General features: G+C 44.9%; 1 protein-coding gene across 2 annotated transcripts; it reads right to left on the bottom strand.

Moving 5' to 3' along the window:
* Positions 1-164: 164 nt before the first annotated feature.
* On the bottom strand, positions 165-19,353 carry trim46a (tripartite motif containing 46a). 2 transcript variants are annotated; one of them, XM_072680446.1, is made up of 12 exons: positions 18,991-19,353; positions 17,314-17,569; positions 14,845-14,995; positions 12,127-12,325; positions 11,147-11,293; positions 9,407-9,502; positions 7,683-7,936; positions 7,241-7,362; positions 6,120-6,458; positions 3,285-3,514; positions 3,086-3,153; positions 165-2,838 (listed from the first exon to the last, which is right to left on the bottom strand). In XM_072680446.1, the coding sequence occupies exons 1-12, from the start codon at positions 19,048-19,050 to the stop codon at positions 2,448-2,450; spliced, it is 2,313 nt and encodes a 770-aa protein (XP_072536547.1). In that variant the 5' UTR covers positions 19,051-19,353; the 3' UTR covers positions 165-2,447. The 2 variants fall into 2 exon arrangements, with proteins under 2 accessions (XP_072536547.1, XP_072536548.1); XM_072680447.1 differs by lacking the exons at positions 165-2,838; positions 3,086-3,153; positions 3,285-3,514 and adding an exon at positions 3,521-5,778.
* Between the last annotated feature and the right edge of the window lie 375 nt (positions 19,354-19,728).

Below are 19,728 nucleotides of genomic sequence, written 5' to 3'. Positions count from 1 at the left end.
CTACTAGACCATGCCTTAGTGAGGTCAGGATGTTGGATGGATTTCATTTAGGTTCATGTTTATCTGCTCCAGAGTCCTATTCTATTGGCAGTACTTCTGTACGGGGGTCAGCTTTTTTCGTATGCTGTGTATTATCATTTATAACAAATAAAAAGACAATACACTGACAATCAGGATATATAATGTTACATTCACAAACTGTTCATTTACATATTGTCACAGCCCTGATGAAGACAAATCACAGTGAACAGCTTCAATGGTTGAGGAGGGGAAAAAAACCCTGTAAAGTACGTAGTTTTGGCTCCAAACCGTGGCTCTACACCAACATGGACCTGACATGATACCAGTCTGCCTGTACATACCACTTTAATTTACCAGCACTATCATATTAAAATATTTACATTTCAGAATGAATGGACCAGCAGAGATGGGCCAAAATTAACGACATCTTGTTATATTAATGTAGAGTGCCGGGTATGGTGTAGCATAGGGTATAGGGTAGTTTTCGGATTCCTTAATTGGTTACACACCTGTAATACCAGCTGTATTACACTTAGCTATCTAATTAACAACGAATTTGGAGCTTCACACACTTCCAGTTGCAATCAAAACTATTCAAATTAGGTTTATTAGCAAACTGTACAAACTTCCAGCTGTTTGCAATAAACCAATAAAACAAGGCCAACTGAAGTAGCTCAAGGTTTACAGAGGTCCTGATATCTGGTTACCAGCTCATACATAGAGACGAGCCCCTGCGTGCCCAGTCTTCCAAGACAGCTAACAAAACCAGTGCTTTTTAATCCCAGTGCTTACTAAATACAAATTGTAATGGCGACTGTAGTCTCAGAGTTACATGATGCATAGCCAGACATCAGCTTCTGGCAGCCTTCTTGCAAATTCCTAGCCAATTCCTCATGGCCGGTGCCCTCAAGTTCACTAATATTCCTGGGTTCGCTGCTGCAACCGCCTTCTTTAAATCCCACCAAAGATTCTCAATGGGGATCAGGTCTGTGACGACCACTCTTCCAGAATCTTCCAGGACTTCTTCTGAAACCAAGCCTTGAAAGACGTATTGATGGTTGACGGTATGCGTGGGATCATTGTTCTGTTGGAAGGTCCAGTGATGCCCAAGCTTCAGCTAAAAATAGACCTAATTTGCTGGGGTGGGGGTCAACAATTAGATTGCAACTGTAGTTACAAACTTATCCTTAAGCAAAATGTCACATGTGACACAAACAACCTGCGTGAACACAAACTACAGTTTTTAAAAGATCATTCAGACCACCTGGCCCATACGGCCCGGTCTCACATTTGCCAGAACTGTGGTTGAGGACCCATAAGCCTTTTGGAATACTGTTCTGCTCTGTGAAGAGACAAAACTGTAGACTTGTTTTGGAAGACAAAGGCTGTTACACCTGGCACAAAGCTAACACGGCACTCCACAACGTAAGCAGCGTCCTAGCAGTCAAACATGGTGGTGGTAGTGTTATGCTGTGGGGATGATGATCTGCTGCCTGGTTGAGTTTCCATACCAAACAGAATTATGAATTCTGCTCTTGATTAGAAGTTGATCTGAAGCTTTGACGCAATTGGGTTATGCAGCAAAACAAGTGTCTGAAGCACCAGGCCAGGTTCAGGCTCTGAAAGGCTCAAAAGACATAAAATGAAGGATCTGGAGTATTATGATGATCTTTTTAAAGAAGAAATAGTGTTTTGTGATAGCTCGGGTTCTTCTAGTCTTTTTAGATTTGGGCTATTACTTTTTCACGGGACTGTTTTCCCACGCCTTCGTTTTCCCATTTTGGAGATACAAAGTTTTGCGTTACAGTAGTGACGAGTATGCGATTTGTTTCAGACAATCTGGTGCAAAATAGAAACCGTCAGTGGGACTTTTCACTACAAACAGAACACGCCAACGGGAAACAAAACTTCTTGATCTAATCAAACGAAGACCCAAACGTGCCCAAGGCAATTAAACAGTCCTAAAAAAAGCATACTTCAAATCTAGGTCTATACACAGGCTATTAACATATCCGTTTTAGGTGCTTGGCAGGTTAGCTATGTAAAAAATGTTCGGTAAATAGTGAGAAATCATTGTTTATTTTTACGAATACTCAGATGGATTATCTGCAGTTTGTTTATGCTGAAAGCAGAATCGTAACACTCATGCAGCAATGCCAGTATTTTGCGATGCATCGGTTAAAGGATTTCTCATTATTTAGCCTATTAACAGCTGGCTAAACTGGCATGCTGGAATATCGAAGCACTGTTCCAATAGAATGCAGAAGCAAACCTGATTATAAAATGCATGAGACAGAAACAAAAAACGAACCAAGCGCCAAAGATCAAAGGTAGCCTCAAATAACAAAAATAAATTCAAAAAAGGACTCGTTTAAAGGTGCTTTGTCATGAAGGATTATCCTGAAGAACTTCCTGACGTCCGGCGTTCAGTTACTGAGATTGGTGGCACGTGTCTGGATGGTGACTCTCCTGGGCGGGGTTTGCTCAGAGCTCCGATTGGCTATCAGCTCCTGCAGCTGCAGAGCCCCGCCCCCGATGAAGCAGAAGGCTGGGCAAACGGGGGTGGAGCAATCGACAGTCCCCTCCCATAACACCCGCAGCGAATGGGCGTCGTAGAAAGTGACCCGGCCCCTCTCGTAGTCCAGGCAAACCCCGAGGCGGGGTGGCAGGGGGGCGGTGAGCGGGGTGGACGAGGCGTTGGACGCACCACACTTGGGCAGCAGGATCTTGCCCATGCCCATGGTCAGGAAGCAGAATGGAGGAGGACAGTCCTGAGCGTCCTCAGCGCCGCTGTCATGGCCGCTGTCAGGGTCGTACCTGTGGAGAAGCGAGTGGAGGTGGGGCAAAGGAAAGATTAAAGAGGTATATTTAAATATTTAAATATTTCATAGGTGCTTTTGTTTTTGTAGCTGAATGCATTCATTCATTAGAAGGGGTGTCCACAAATATTTGGACACATTGTGTATTTCCCGTTTAGGACGATACTGGCCCTTTAAGAAGGTTTCAGGAACGTTCATGTGCATCTTTTAACTCAATCATTTTATTCAGTCATCAGCTGTCTTACCGGGGGCTGGCCATGTCCTGGGGTAGGTGAAACCACTCCTGCAGCTTTGCTTCTACGCCAACCCCAACCTGCTCTCACACACACACACACACACACACACACACCACTGTCAGTCAGCAATTCACCAGTAACACTCTCCTCCACCACTCAAGTATTCCATCTGTACATTTCCTGACGCCGGGTTCTGCCGCACGCTCACCTTGACCAGGTAGGAGCCGGGCTCCACTGAGCAGGCCCAGTAGTGACGGCCCTGAGTGATGGACACATCTGCCACCAGGAGGTCAGAGGTCAGGTGGCAGGACGTGAGGGCGCGGTCAGCAGCCTGCAGAAGAGTCAGTCCGGGGACGCTGCGGGCGTACGTCTGACCTTTACCCAGAGCGATCCGCTCAGCGTGTAGACCCCAACGAGAGTCCAGGCAAAACGACAAGACTGACACACACGCAGAGAGAGAGAGAGAGAGAGAGAGAGAGAGAGAGAGAGAGAGAGAGAGAGAAAGAGAGAGAAAATGGGAGCGTGAGAGAGAGGGAAAGGGGAGAGAAAGAAGTAGTGGGGGAAGAGAGAGAAAACAGGAGAGAGAGAGAGAGAGAGAGAGAGAGGGAAAGGGGAAGAGAGAGAGAGAGAGAAAGAGAAAGGGGAGAGAAAGAGAGAGAGAGAAAGAGAAAATGGGAGCGTGAGAGAGAGAGAAAGAGGGAGAGAAAGAGAGAGAGAGAGAGAGAGAGATAGAGAGAGAAAGAGGAAATAGGAGAGAGAGAGAGAAAGAGAAAATGGGAAAGAGAGAGAGAGAGAAAGAGGAAATAGGAGAGAGAGAGAGAGAAAGAGAAAATGGGAAAGAGAGAGAGAGAGAAAGAGAGAGAGAAAGAGGAAATGGGAGAGAGAGAGAAAGGGGAGAGAGAGAGAGAGAGAGAGAGAGAAAGGGGAGAGAAAGAGAGAGAGAGAGAGAGAGAGAAAGAGGGAGAGAAAGAGGAAATGGGAGAGAGAGAGAAAGGGGAGAGAAAGAGAGAGAGAGAGAGAGAGAGAAAGAGGGAGAGAAAGAGGAAATGGGAGAGAGAGAGAAAGGGGAGAGAAAGAGAGAGAGAGAGAGAGAGAGAGAAAGGGAACGGGAGAGAAAGTAGGGAAAAGCAAATGGGGAAACATAAACAGGGTAAAGGGAAGGTAAAGAGGCGGGCCAAGAGAAGAGGGGGGGTAAATAAGGGGTTTGGGGAGACATTGAAGGTGGGAGGAGGAGAGCAGGAACATTAGGCAGGTTTCCATCTTAACCATTTTTATGAACAAACAAAAGGTTTTCGCCCACCAATTAGCATTATGCTAACAGAGCTACTCTGGTTGGTGATCACTGGCTTTCAATCACTAACAGCCATGTTGGCATGTTTCATTAAACCACTCTGCTAAAAGCGAAGTGGCTCCGTTCCTGGTCCCGATTTCCCTCCCCAATGACCCAACCCACTCTAGTACTCTCTCCCCAATCACACGGATTGCTCCGGACACTAGCAGGGTGAGGACTGACACATGCCCCTTTTTTAAACTGCTCACGATCCGACGTCACTGGCCAACCAACGCACTGAGGCATCGGCTGAGGCAGACGCCCGTGCCGGCCAGCATCACACTGAAGTGATGTGGGGAGAGGGAGAGGGAGAGAGTGAGATCTCTCCCACACTGGAGTGAGCTAGGCTAATTGTGCTCTCTCAGGCTCTGGCTGCTGATGGCAAGCAGCATGACCCAGGATTTAAAGCAGCGATCCTCTGGGTAAAGTGGCAGCGCCTTAATCCACTGGATCGCTTAGAGCCCCTCTGTGCTTTCATCTTTGAGAAACATGGATGTTGCTGTTGTTGTTAACTTTGGGCTTTCGGACTTCGGGAAAAGTCGGGAAAGCTATGCACACGGAAACACTGCAATGGTTCCTGGTGAAAACCCTGTTTAGTGCATGAGGTGGATGGAAACCCAACTACTGTACATATTCCAGGATTCAGAGGAGGTCAAGCTGATATATATTCCAGTTCAGACGGGAATACACGTCAGAGCCGAGGCGGAGAAAACAAACAGGAGAGAAAAAGAAACGTGAGAAAAGAACAAAGCACAGTGGAGTTGAGAGAGATGTGGGATGAGTGTGTTGACGAGAGAGAGAGAGAGAGAGAGAGAGAGAGCGCTTCCCATGTGGCCAGCGTCTCATGACATTTCTTAGCGAGTGTAATCTACAAAGCTAGGAGCTACAAACCTAGAAGACCTTTTAGGAAACTTCTGTCTAGCACTGTCGCTAACGCATCCTCATTAGACAGCTCAACACACTTGGAGGAGAACGCTAACTGCATCTAGTTCAGTTCTGCTGCATCGGGTAACAAATGTCTGCACTGGCATCTAGAATCGAGTGACTGGAGAAGCAGAGACTCCCGGCCACCGATGGCAGTGGCTTCCCGGTGTGGATCGGACTAGACAGAATGGCAGAACTCCTGCTAACGTTAATCCTTTATTAGCATTAGCATTAGAATCTAGCAAGGTTTGGAAGTAAAAATCCAAAACATTGGTAGAAGACACTGGAGTTTATCTGAACCTTTATGATCTCTTGGTAGAGCAGTTTTGAAAGAGAGAGAGAAAGAGAGAGAGAGAGAGAGAAAGAGCAAGAGAGAGAGAGAGATAGTGGGATGTTCTGTTTTGGGACATGAGAAACAGAAGGCCCACTGGGTAAGAGAAAACGCTGACTGGATGGAAGGTGTGAGGGAGCAGGAAGGCAAGCAGAATGTATGGGTGGAATTCAGAGGATGACAAAAAAAGGGTGAAAACAAAGAGAAAAAGTGCAGAGATGGATGGAAGAAAACTGTGAATTCAAAATGAAAAAATATGGCAGCGAGTGCAGAAAAATTACACAATTCAACGCTGGAATTCTAGGTTAAAGGAATATATATATATTTTTTTGGAAGGTGCCAAGACTTTTGCATGCAACTGTAACAACTTACATTTAATGAGAGGTGTCCAAACTTTTGACTGTGGCATGTGTGTGCTTGTGTGTGTGTGTGTGTGTATGTGTGCGCGCATGTCGTACCTGGTGCAGGCGGCGTGTGTAGGTACACCTCCTCGCTGCACTCCCCGTATCCCGCCTTGTTGCAGCCTCTCACCCTCAGCACATACACGCTGTCCATCTCCAGCCTGTCGATCACTGCACATGTCCCGCCCACCTCTTCTAATCGCTGCCATGGGCTGTTCCCACTTCCCGTGCCTTCGGACTTGACCCCGCCCCACAGCGGACCTGTCCCGCCCACTTTCCTCTGGTATTCCACGGAGTAGTACCAGGCGGGGGCCGAGTCCTGCGGGAGGCGCCAGCACAGATAGAGCTGGTCATACGCCAGAGTCTTCTGAGTGTCAATTACAGGAGCCAGTGGAGCTGGGGAAGAGACAGAGCGGGACTAGCACACAGGTAGTAGTCACAGGTGTTTTTTACTACTCAGGGTTTTTTAATACACATGGAATTGGTATCTGACGTTAGCCATTTTAGTTCAAAATGGGAGATGCTAGGCTAACATTGCTAATATACACTGGGTTTGGACTGGACCGGAACTACTTTCACCCCAGCATACTATGTGGTTTCATTCCGCAAGACGATCGATGGCCGCTCGTCCACTGCATGGGCCCTGATATCTCAGCATGGTTAGCTAACTATCCTTGGGGCCAGATAATCGTTAAGTGGGAGGGCTTAACGGCGTAGGGATCCACTGATTGGCTCCATATTTGTGGAATAAGATCCTGGGTCTATATATTTCCAGTACAGCAAATGCCGGAGACGGTGTATGATAAATACAAGAATAGCTGGTCCATGTTAGCATGGCCCACCTGCCAGGCTTGCATAACAGTGCTATCGTGCCGTTAGCATGATCCCCTGCCGGGACCATTCAACATCGGTTCCCCTTAGTTCCCATTAGTTCAGATCGAATACATTTCAATGTAAGTTCTATCCAAGGCATTTTACTAAACTGTTGATTTTAACATCTCTGCAAAAGCTTAAGCTGTATCCACTAAGATGAGATTGGTGACAGTCCAAGTCCAGTGTTTGTTAGGACCGTTAGCCTAGCATCTCTCTACAGAAACTACAGAAACCCACAACCAGGTGGGTCGACTGCATCTGGGCTAAGTGACTTGATTTATGGCCGATAAAGCTGCAGTAGGAACCTTGTATGAAATCCATGCTGCACAGTAGCTTGAGCTCTCTAGAGACGTCCATATGGAAGTGTCGGAACGAGGGATCGGCGGAGAGCGAGAAGCGCTGCAGGTTGTCTATGGCCTTAACAAGCCTGAGAATGGGAGAGAGAACAAAACAGGAAAGAGAAATGATGGTTTAGAAAGCAGTCCAGGCTTAAACGGCCCTTTAACACCAGCCTGAATGGGCGGAGCCTGGAGTTACACCGTCTCCATATACTGTGTATACTTAGGACTGGCTTCCTAGTCAGGGTTTAGGCCTAGTCCTGGACTATATTGTCCTATCAGAGAAAAAACCCAGTTGAAAATACTGTCCAGTCCAGGACTAGACAAAATCTCCTTGTCCATTATGCTACAGAACACACTGTGCTGCGTTTGTGTGATACATCTGAATTGACACATCACTCCTCCTGACCTGTTATGGGTGATTCTGGCTGCCTGGACGAAGCAGGGCTGGTCAGTTTCTTTGAGCAGCTCTTGTGTATACGTGATGAGTCCAGCGTTTTCCAGCAGGCTCTGCTTCTCTGAGAGCTGACTGTTCAAAGCTTCAGATCTCTGGGATCGGGCCCCTTCTATAACTTTAGCCAGTCCACCTTGTCTCTCAGCCAGCACCCCCCGCAACTCGTTCACGCACTGATTCATCTGCTCGTTTGCTACTGCACTGTTTACCTGGAAAAAAAACACACAAAATCTTATTTACATCTGTCTAAATGTTGTCAGTCTGTCATTACTTGTTACGTATCTGAAGTTAAAGTCTAGTTAAGTTAAGAACATTCTTAAGAGGGTAGACTGTATCATAGTCAAAGTCTACAATCAAGAGACAACTTCAAAATAAAATGTAAATACTGTGGGTTTACTCCCAAGATGCAAACCTCTGGTAACACTCAAATACAGAACGGTCAGATCTAAATAAAACCTTACCAGATCTGGAAAAGGACTGTTTTGGACTGACACACATTGTCTGTCAAACATGGTGGAGGCACTATTATGGCATTGCCATGTCAGTTAATTAGTTAGTTAGTTCATTTAATGCCAGGACAGCTCATAGGCCATTTTCCTGGCAGTAGCAGTTTTGTTGGATACTGTCATGGGGGGGGCAGATTTTTTATTGTTGCTGTTAATAAATGCTGTAAGGGTAACTGTAAGGGGAGTTTGGCAGGTTTTGTAGTATGTATGTCCAGTGCGGAATCTAGCGTATGTAACCTGGCCCTATATCTATTTTCAAAGTAGGTTGTCCTTCTACTATGTATACTGAGATTAGCCTCATGCAGACGTAAGCAATGAAAATAAGGGAGAAGTTCAGGTTCTGGTGGCAATGTTCTTGGAGAAACCTTCAGTGATTTTAAGATCACAGATGAGCAAATTCAGGGCATGTCTAAAAATCTCTTTTTGAGACCCCACATCTATTATAATTAACCCAGCTGGCCACCATATCAAAAGAAGTTGTTGACCTCAGGTGCCCAAAAATTAACATTAATTAATGTCAGGACTACTTCTAATGTCAACAACAATTTGACGTAGAATTGTGACAAGTCTACAATCAAGAAACACCTTCATTATAAAAGTTAAATACTGTGGGTTTACTCCCAAGATGCAAACCTCTGGTAACACTCAAATACAGAACGGTCAGATCAAACTGATCAGAAAACATCTAAATAAAACCTTATCAGATCTGAAATGGACTGTCAAACATGGTGGAGGCACTATTATGGCATTGCCATGTCAGTTAGTTAGTTAGTTAGTTTATTTAAAGCCAGGACAGCTCATAGGCCATTTTCCTTGCAGTAGCAGTTTTGTTGGACACTGTCATGGGGGGCAGGTACATGCTTTAAGTCCTGTGATTGGACAGGAACTTGATCAGTGTTCCAGCTTTGGTTTGGGTGAAGATGTCCTTTATTGTTGCTGTTAATAAATGCTTAACTACAAGGGAGTTTGGCAGGTTTTGCTGTATGTATGTCCAGTGCGAAATCTAGCGTATGTTACCTATATCCTATATCTATTTTCAATATAGGTTGTCCTTTTACTACGTATACTGGGAATAGCCTCATGCAGTTTGCTGTTAGTTTGTCTCTCCCACTCACAGTCCATTGATGCATCTATTGATATAGCTGGTAAGATGCCTAATAAATAAGGGTTTACCTCTGTCTGAGCGATGGCGCTCTCTACTTGGGTGATCTGCGCCTGTACCATATCCTGATTGCCCAAGACGTAGTTCATCTCCTTAGTGATTTTATCCTGTGAAATCACAACAAGCTGTTATAGCACGGCTCAATGATATTCAGAGTAGGCTTGTGCATTCTGGTTCATTCTGATATGAAAGTATCAAGAAATTAATAAATGATATGAGGTTTAAAAAAAGCAAAAATACATTCATAAATAAATGGCATTAGAATACGCATGAGACATGAGCAATGAAAAAACGGGAGAAGTTCAGGTTCTGGTGGCAATGTAGGAGAAACCTTCAGTGATTTTAAGATTCAGGGCATGTCTAAAAATCTCTTTTTGAGACCCCACATCTATTATAATTAACCCAGCTGGCCACCATATGAAAAGAAGTTGTTGACCTCAGGTGTCCAATGTTAATGTCAGGACTACTTCTAATCTCAACGACAATTTGACGTAGAATCGTGACAACATGACATTGATTTTTATTGTTTCTTAAGTTGTAATGTTTAGCAAGCAAAATCCTGGCCTGAGGATTGTGAGTTCGCCATCAGCAGCCAGAATCCAAGAGAGCACAATTGGATTTATGACTGCAATTATGATGCTGGTCGGCACAGGCTTCTGTTGGTTGATGTATCAGAGCTGTGGATCCGGCACTCAACTGACCCAAAATAAGAACATTTAGTTGTGAGGTATGGTGAGCAAAACCCAATGTCTGCTAAGCTAATAATGTTAATGTCTGCACAATGTTAAACTCTAATGTAGTTAGACATGGATACGTTTTGGTGTTAAGCCACAGTGTTAAGAAAATCATATCCAATGTTTGTCTAACCTTGGAGATTGATAAGAACCCAATGCTGTTTTTAAAATATGTGACTTTGTGATTGTGATTCCCAACCAAAATTTATTGTCTGTACAATGTTGTGTTATGACATCAACCCAATTTTCATTTTCAACTAAAATTCATCATCTGTCTGACGCAAGAGTCCGATGTCTTTCTGGTTTCAAACTGATGCCTGGTGTCTGCTGGCAAGGCCAATCTAAAAGCACATCCCCATCAGTTCTGCTCTACTGGCCCCATGATGGCGTATGATGCTTGGACCCCCGATAATTGCCGCTTACAGACACTCAACTCTCATAGCAGTTGGAATATCCATAGAAATCAGCATTTCTACCTCAATTTCAGATTAAATTGCAACAGACTAAATCTGTTTTGCTTGCTACCAACAAACACCTACACAACAAGCTATTATGGTTTATAGTATATATTTAAGGAGATCACAAAATCTGTTGAACAATATTGGTATTGTGGACACTCTAAAATGCCATCACTGCATTTTAGTCAAACCAGTTGCAGATTGAACCACTGATTTCATAAATACCTGCAACGGGAAATGTTCAACACTCTTCAAGTGCATCTCACACACTTGCTGAAAATGACACTTGATCAGATTACAGCTAGCTTTTTTAAGAATACGTGCCACGATATGCTGATTGACCTTGGAGCCATAATAAAACCAATGCTGTCATGAAACCTGATGCATTTATGTAAACACTGGGAAACTACTGGTACTGATACTGAAAAAAACTTCAAATTTCCCGTGTTGTCATTTGCCTATTTAGCCCTACATGAGGGCTCTTTAAAGCTGTTTGTGGGGTTTTGTTAGATTTGGGGTTGACACTGGAAGGTAGATGGCAAAAAATGTAGGAGATTACCTTTAAAGTCTGGTAGGCCTGTGCAATGGGCATGACCTTGTGCCCACTGTGAACCCGCCGGAGCTTACAGAGGGCGCACAGCAGGCGATGGCACGACCGGCAGTAGAACTGCAATCGCTCTTGCTCATGCTCAACACACACCAGCAACTGAAAGAGAAAGACCAACAGAGGAATGTTATTGAAACCTTTAGAACCTGTCAATCTGGCAGTTGTCCTTTACATTGTGTCTGAAATTGGTCCAAATGATGAATGGACCAATAGAAATGCTCCAAACTGGGAACGGACCAATACAAATAGTTTTTTTTATTATGCGGACAAAGGCACAGCCACTGTGACCTGAGGATCACTGGTTCGAATGCTGCTTTTCATCGGCAGCCGGAGCCTGAGAGAGCACAATTGGCCTTGCTCTCTCCGGGTGGGCAGATGGCTCGCTCTCCTTCCCCACATCACTTTCACATCACTTCAGCGTGATGCTGGCCGGCATTGCCGTCTGCTAGCCGATGCATTAGAGCTGGATGCCTAGCGCTTTACTCCAAGCCTGTTGGTTTCCCGGTGATGTTGTATTGGCGGTAGTTCGAAAAGAAGCGGTGGCTGGTTGTGCATGTGTCAGTCCTCACCTTACCAGTGTTGGGAGCATGACATGTGAATGGGGGGGGTCATTGGCTAATTCAGAATTTGGGAAGAAAATCTATCAAGGACTTTTTCCTAGGACTTTTCTCCAGAAGCTTTTGGAGAATTTTTAAAAGAGTAAATAATCCCACAGGCTTGCTTTCTTTCATGGTTTCTGACACTGCCTGACACCGTTATCTATAGAAATGGGCTAAAGTAGGTTGTACATATCTAAAAGCAGCATTAGTAGCCATGGCGAGGCCTGAACTGAGCCTGTATCCCTGTATGTTTGTCCAGCAGCATGTTTTACAGTGTGCTTAGTCACCACAGACTTTGATTCCAAAGGGAAGCATCAAGTCGGATGTTCTTACCTTGGGCCTGAAGCTGTGCGTGGGCAGGATGTGTTCGTGCTGGGCGCGCGGCGTTCCCCACGGGTGGTAGAGCTTAAAGCACTCGTTGCAGAAGTTGGCTCTGCAGTCAGCGCAGCCTTTAGTGGCCTCCAGTGGCTGAGGGGGCTTACAGAACTGACACATCACCGCCATGCTGCCCAGGCTGACTGTGTGTCTGTACCTACGCCCACAGACAGAGAGACAGACAGACGCAGATTAATATTGTAAGACTCAAGACGGAAAGTTCTCAACTAAACACTCAAGACTCGCCTCACACTCCAGAGACAAGTCATTTGATATTAGACTTAGTACTCCAGCGACTCAAAACCGGACTCAGACTCACACTCCAGAGACAAGTCATTTGATATTAGACTTAGTATTCCAGCGACTCAAAACCGGACTCAGACTCACACTCCAGAGACAAGTCAATTGATATTAGACTTAGTATTCCAGCGACTCAAAACCGGACTCAGACTCACACTCCAGAGACAAGTCATTTGATATTAGACTTAGTACTCCAGCGACTCAAAACTGGACTCAGACTCACACTCCAGAGACAAGTCAATTGATATTAGACTTAGTACTCCAGCGACTCAAAACTAGACTCAGACTCACACTCCAGAGACAAGTCAATTGATATTAGACTTAGTACTCCAGCGACTCAAAACCGGACTCAGACTCACACTCCAGAGACAAGTCATTTGATATTAGACTTAGTACTCCAGCGACTCAAAACTAGACTCAGACTCACACTCCAGAGACAAGTCATTTGATATTAGACTTAGTACTCCAGCGACTCAAAACTAGACTCAGACTCACACTCCAGAGACAAGTCATTTGATATTAGACTTAGTACTCCAGCGACTCAAAACTAGACTCAGACTCACACTCCAGAGACAAGTCATTTGATATTAGACTTAGTATTCCAGCGACTCAAAACCGGACTCAGACTCACACTCCAGAGACAAGTCATTTGATATTAGACTTAGTACTCCAGCGACTCAAAACTGGACTCAGACTCACACTCCAGAGACAAGTCAATTGATATTAGACTTAGTACTCCAGCGACTCAAAACTGGACTCAAGACTTAAACCCAAATGAAAAGACTTATGAACATGTCTGGCAACCATACCCAAAGAATTACTGACCTGACTAAGACTCGGACCCAGACACTGGAGATTTGACTAAGACTCCAAGACCCAAAGACTCGAATCTTGACTAGGACTTATACCCAGAAGCTGGTATAAGACTAAGACTAAAATTCAGGACTCACACCCCAGAAACTTGAGACAGACTTCTCTAGCACACTAGAGATTCAGCTTGGACTTTTTCAGTGTGTGTGTGATTAAATACTGAATTCCAATTATTCCAGTGTTTTAGGACTCTTTTTAAGGACATTACTGTTCAGTAATATATTAAAAAAAGATTCCTTTTATCCGCTCCATTTAAACAAGGCTGAGAGGATTTGTGCAAACATCCGAGAGCATCTGGCAGAGGCACTGCCTCCATATATCTTCATGCACTGCAACAGCTCAGCGTATCAAAGGCTGCACAAAACACCACATCAGCAGACTGCTAAGGACCAACTCCACTGCATCCACACCCCATCTATCTCTCTCTCTATTTCCCTTGCTCTCTCGTTCTTTCTTCTCTCCACCACCCCCACTCTCTTTGCTGATCTTTAATTAAGTGTGGGTCAGTGTCTGTGCTAGTTCTACTGCAGATGGTGTTTCCGGGCCAGGGCGAGACAGGCATATATCTCAGTTTAAAGAATTGGGAGGGCAAAGTGGACACTTTCTGTCTTGTCTGTTGCCAAGAAAAGCCAAGTGAAGCTTTTTCCGGGCCGTCAGAAAAGTCCCCCGTCAATTCTTTAGGCCTGCATCAGTCCTTTTTTTTTTTTACGCTTAGTCTTTTCGCTATGCAACTGAAGCCAGTTTGTAGCTTTGATTGCTCTCAAGGCATGAGGAACTGTCAAGGGAAACGGGACGTGCCCTGAAAACAATTGTTCCTCTGGTAAGAAAATCAGTAGGGAGGTTAAATAAACCAGTGTAACTGCATTTCTGCATTTACAGGAAGAATGCTGCTCTGAGAAATGTTCTAGACAGAGCTATACATAGCTGCAAAGACATCTAATACACCCAGGAAGCAAATGTAAAAATGTGAGAAGTGTGTTTGTAATAACACATTAAATGCCCCTTATGCATTTTGCTCGTCCCCATTAGGAAACTTTCACAGTTTCTCTACAATGACGTTTTTGGAATACTGAGGTCAACGTTATGGCTTTGTTTAGGCTCAGGTTTAGCACTAATACACTGAAAAATGGACACACAAGACCTAATTTAAAGGGTATGTGTTGTATATTACAGCAAAAGTTTGGAGAAAGATCAGATGTACACAATTTTCTCCTTACCTCATAACCAATGTAGACATATGAAATGAAGGAAATTGCATATAAGCATCATGCAACCATAAATAAAGGCCTTGTGATACAAAAAAAAAAAAGATTTGTGGATGAGCTTATGCACCTCTCAACTACATGCTACATGCAACGAATGCTGACTGGCTATCCGGAGACTTGCTTATGTTGTTTTTGACGCTGTGTGACACACTCAAGAACATGGCACGGGCTAAAAGTTGGCACTGAACCCAGTAGTGAAACCAGTAGGGATTTAACATGTGTACGTGTGAGTGTGTTTGACCTTTCCACAATGCGCTCCAGTGTGAGATTTCTGAGGCAGTCCATGAGGCCGCGCTCCCCCAGCTCCACGTCACACCGACAGGTGGGACACGGGAACATCATGGTCAGAACGGGAGTGTCCTTCCGCCTGCGGCCGGGATACGTCCCACACACTGGAAGACAGAAAGAGAGAGCAGACAAGCAATGACAAACGACCACAGGACTGTGGGAGCAGATTAAACACAATGTATGAGCGGTGGTCTCGGGTTGGGGGTGGTGGGGGTTGGGGGTCGACAAATGACTGTATCTTAGATGACTGCATTGTGGACAGAAGAGAAAGATGCAAACAGAGAGCAAATTCCAGAGGAACTGGGTGTGCTGACACGTTCATATTTAGCCCAGCTGCTGCCACACACACACACACACACACACACACACACCTGCAAGAAATAGAAAAGAGACTGTACATCTGGTAGGCAGAGCGGCACACACACAGACACATACACACATTCAAAAGAGACTTGCATATGCAGGAGAGCAACAACAGCAAGTGATGATGTCATACTCACTGATGTCATTGCTGTCTCTGATACATCTGTTGCCTCATCACCCAGTCAACACACAGGGCATTTACATCTTTTGTAGCTAATGCCCCAAATACTTATCATATGCATAAAGAAGGGCCATGCAATCCTACCAGCTTGAAAATAACCATGGTATTCTCTATATGTGTCATGGCCTCCAACTGGTCCCAGCTCTGGGGACACCAGTGCCGACCAACATCCCTTAAGAGTGATGAGGAGAGAGAACGGCCAATTGTGCTCCCTCAGACTCCGGCCGCTGATGGCAAAGCGGCATGGCCCCTGAGCCATGAGTTTGATTAGACCGCTGAGCCACTCTGGTTTGATATTGTGACTGTAAATCACAAAAAAATGAAAAACATTAATATTATTATTGATTATTAATGCATACTGGTCCCCAGAGTTGATCATCTGACCTGTTATAGTTACACCTAGCTAAAGCTAAAGCTAGGCAAACGGTGAAGCACCGCTCAGAGAAGGGCCAACTGAAGCTAGTGCTGCCGCGGGTATCTCTCCACGGAAGCCACACATGGCAGGATAAGAGAACCCGAGGAGGACAGGTACACTATTCAAGAAGTTCTTGTTACGGTCTTAACAGCTATGCTAAGCTAGGCTATGCCATGCTATGGGCCACCTTGGTGTTGTAACCCGCTAATAAAAGCAGAGCTTATCTGTTAGTTTAGTTACAGTTTGTACAATTTAGTGTTGGATAGCGCCCCCCTGAGGTGGGAGGTTCCCAGTTCCCACAATACCATGCAAATCCAACAGCTCCTCCCTACGACTCCCTACAAACTGTGAAACCAGTTCCATGCCAGATGTGTATGAATACACACTGTTACACCCCTACAATATAAAATGAAATAAATGAGTCATCTACACACCCCGTTTTTTTCTTATTTCCCTTCAAAATGCTTTCACTTGTAATTCCTACTTCATGATCTATGCTGTGTTTAACACACTGCTGACTGACATTGCATGCTGGCCTGGCTACTTATTGCTAGCAGGCATTGTGTCTCACTCACAGACCCAAGGTTGTCCTCGATGTTCTTGTGATTAAAAATAACAGCTTGTTAGGCGAGACGGGCAGGAACAGCCCAGAAACTTGTATACCAGACTCGTAGGCAAGCAGGCCACCCTGCATTTAGCTGAAACACCGATCCGAGAGAGCGCAGTGTGTGCTGGATTATCTCTGAATCACAATAACTACAACCTGTTAAAACCAGACCTGCCATTAAAATGCACCCTATAACTGGGTGTTGCCTATGTATACAGATGAGCCAAAACATTAAGATTAAGATCAGATAAAGCAAATGATTTGATTAAGTTGACTATCCTGTAACAACAGGGCACAGCAAGGTCTGGGATGTATGTTCGATGGTCACCGATCAGTCGGTTGTCATAGTCAATGTGTTTGATACAAGAGAAATGGTCAGGTATGAAGACCTGAGATACTTTGACATGGGCCAAAAAGGGTCACATGGGCCACAATTTTGGATTGGAGCTTCCAAAACATGAAGGCAGTGGCAGGTGTTGGGTGCCCAAGGCTCATCAATGTGTGAGAGCAATGACGGATATTCCGTCTGGACAGAACTGGCAGCGCTGCATAGCTGCAGACCAGTTAGAGTGCCCATGCTAACCCCTGTCCACCATCAAAAGCGCCTACAATGGACACACAAGCATCTTGGCTGGACCTTGGAACGATGGAAGAAGGTCGCCAAAATATTATGATCCCATACTAGGCAGGCGGTCATAATATTTTGGCTTGTGAGTGTCGGAATGTGTTCGGATATGGTTGTGCTGGTGTTAAGGCGGTCAAGCAAGGGCCGTAATTTGGCCCCTGATCTCAGATTTGGACACATACACATACTGTACAGGCAGCTTCCAGATGCTTCACAAACATACAAACACACCTGTCCTGAGCACGCGGTCGAGGCGGTCGGTTTTGGGTGGGGGTCTGCGGGCCTGCCGGGGCGAGCGGGTGTTGGGGCTGGACGTGGGTGTGTTGGGCTCCGGAGGGAGCTCAGGAGGAGGATAGCCCCTCTGGACCAACACCTCGGCCGCACACAGTACACACACACTGTGCAGACACGGCAGGACGATGGGCTGCTTCACCATCTCCTCACACACCGGACAGCGCAGCTCACGCTCCATGCTCTTCATGTTGGACTGGGGAGAGAGACAGAGAGTTATGTGTGTGTTTGTGTGTATATATATATATATATATGTGTGTGTGTGTGTGTGTGTGTGTGTGTGTATATAAAATGTTGTTAGCTTCTGAGCATATATGGTAGCTTTTAGAAGTGCATTAACACTCCTCAGACGTCTGGTTCCATTCACCACTACTGGGAACAAATCTGATTCGGTTCGTTTCTCTTTAACAGAGCATTTTACAAGCTCCAAACTACTCTGAACGTCTGAAATCACATCTTAGTCGTTCAACTGCGTAAGAAAAGTCAAAAGTCAAGTTCCTCTTTAAGGTTAATGAGTTTTATTGGCGCGCCACAACCTAAATTCAATGACTGAATCAGAATCAGAATCAAAATAATTATGTTCTCTAACTAAAAGTACTAAAAAACATAATTAAGAGCCCCACTCAAATAATAATAATAACAAGGTAATAATAATAAGGCTTTCCCTTATGAAATGTACGTTTTAAAAACATTTCTGAGCCCGTATTATCAACATTAATAAAGACTCCTGAACGTGTTGTTCTTTTGAATCGGTTCAAGCCAAACGGAATCGGTTCTTTTTTGGCATCTACGCACTGTCCGTGTTTTAGGCTAAACGACTGTAATAAAACTGAAACAAATATCTACATATACACATTATGTTTTCACATTTCAACCCCATAAAACGATAAACATAACTCACATAAATCTGATTTGCAGCATATTCTGTAGCTATGCACATCGGGTGCTCGATTCGCTGAAACGGACAGTCCTAACGAATCGGTTCTGTAAACTGAATCGAACTTCCCGTCACTCGCCTGAGATTCGCATGCTCCGTCACTATGGCAACACGCTTCCCTCACGCCAGGCACAGCGGCGCTCGGGCCCTGTTGTTTTTAATCAGTATTTTATTTTATTTGTTATTATTTTTATTTATTTACAATTATTTAATTAATTATTAATTATTTGCAACATTCTGGCCACAAAAGACACATAAAATAGGGGGAAATGGAAAAACACACGAGGCTCTAGCGTTAGGTGTAACGTTATAGAGGCTAAAGCGGAGGCATCCCCCCCCCCTCCCCCCGTTGAACCAAAGCCAGGGACCACCTGACAGGCCACCATGAGGTACATTGCCAAAAACTGGTTTAATAATATCTATTTAAGCCTTAATATGTTTAACCCAGCGCCTCGACACACGCCACGTTTTTTTTTTTTACACATGGCTGCAATGGCCCGAACACCAGCGCCAGCCAGCCAGCTACCCAGCTAGTAGCCAGCTACCCAGGTGGCCCAAATGCTGGACCCTGTGAAGCTATTTCTGAAGCCAGGCTGTGAATAGAGGCCGTACGGCGCGGATCAACGCACATAAGGGCACCGAAGTGACCCAATAACCCCTAAATAATTCACGGTACTCACGCTGATGCGTACGAGAGCATCCATGATGGACGTGAAGGTGTGCAATTCCGCGTCTGTCATGGCTTTTAATAACACAGGCTGGACGATCTGACAGAAAGATGCCTTATTTTCCTCTCAAGTCCATAAAAACAGCAAAGCCACGGCGAATCTAGCAACTAGCCAGCGGTAAAAACACCCAGTCTGTCGGTAGATGGATGGCTAGTGTCCGGAGCTCAGCATCAGCAGCAGCTGCGATGGGAGGTCCAGTCCATTTCCCTCCCCAGCATTTCAGACGGGTGGTCGTGCTGGAAATACGACGGTCTTAGATATAGCACACGTCCACTATATAGGCTACTGATGATGAGACGGGTGGGAGCATGCGTGCTGGCTTTCCGTGCGACTAACGGTCGCAGGAGGTAATGGTTGTAAACACTGTAAAAAAAAATAAAATAAATAAAGCTGAAAAAATATATTTTTTCATTTAAAATGATTTATTATTAATGTATGTGTTATTTGCTGACTTAATATTTCCGAATAAAATATCCGCTTATGTAAATAATTGTCCTGCGCACTCGCGTCCACCAGGGGGCGGCGGAGGGTTTCGCAACAGCGTCCTTACCCAGAGTGAAGTGACCCTATAGCTGCGTCCCAAACCGCACGCTAGCACACTACATAGCCTGCATAAATAGCGCACCTCTATTGTAGTGCAGATTACAGTTGCCATCACAAAAAGATAATAATAATAATAATAATAATAAT

Source organism: Salminus brasiliensis, chromosome 5 (genome assembly GCF_030463535.1).
Source record: "Salminus brasiliensis chromosome 5, fSalBra1.hap2, whole genome shotgun sequence".
NCBI lineage: Eukaryota > Metazoa > Chordata > Actinopteri > Characiformes > Bryconidae > Salminus > Salminus brasiliensis.
The sequence above is the reverse complement of the archived record's forward strand: the minus strand, read 5'-3'. Positions and strand labels throughout refer to the sequence as shown.

Bases quoted from the DNA above. Each gene is read 5' to 3' on its own strand.
- trim46a (XM_072680446.1), bottom strand. From the start codon at position 19,050: ATGACAGACGCGGAATTGCACACCTTCACGTCCATCATGGATGCTCTC. The intron at 7,363-7,682 runs GTCAGGAGGAGT...TCCCATTCTCAG, and splicing joins GCCAGAATCACCCATAACAG to GCTTGTTAAGGCCATAGACA. The intron at 6,459-7,240 runs GTTCCTACTGCA...TCTCTTCCCCAG, and splicing joins CAGCATGGATTTCATACAAG to CTCCACTGGCTCCTGTAATT.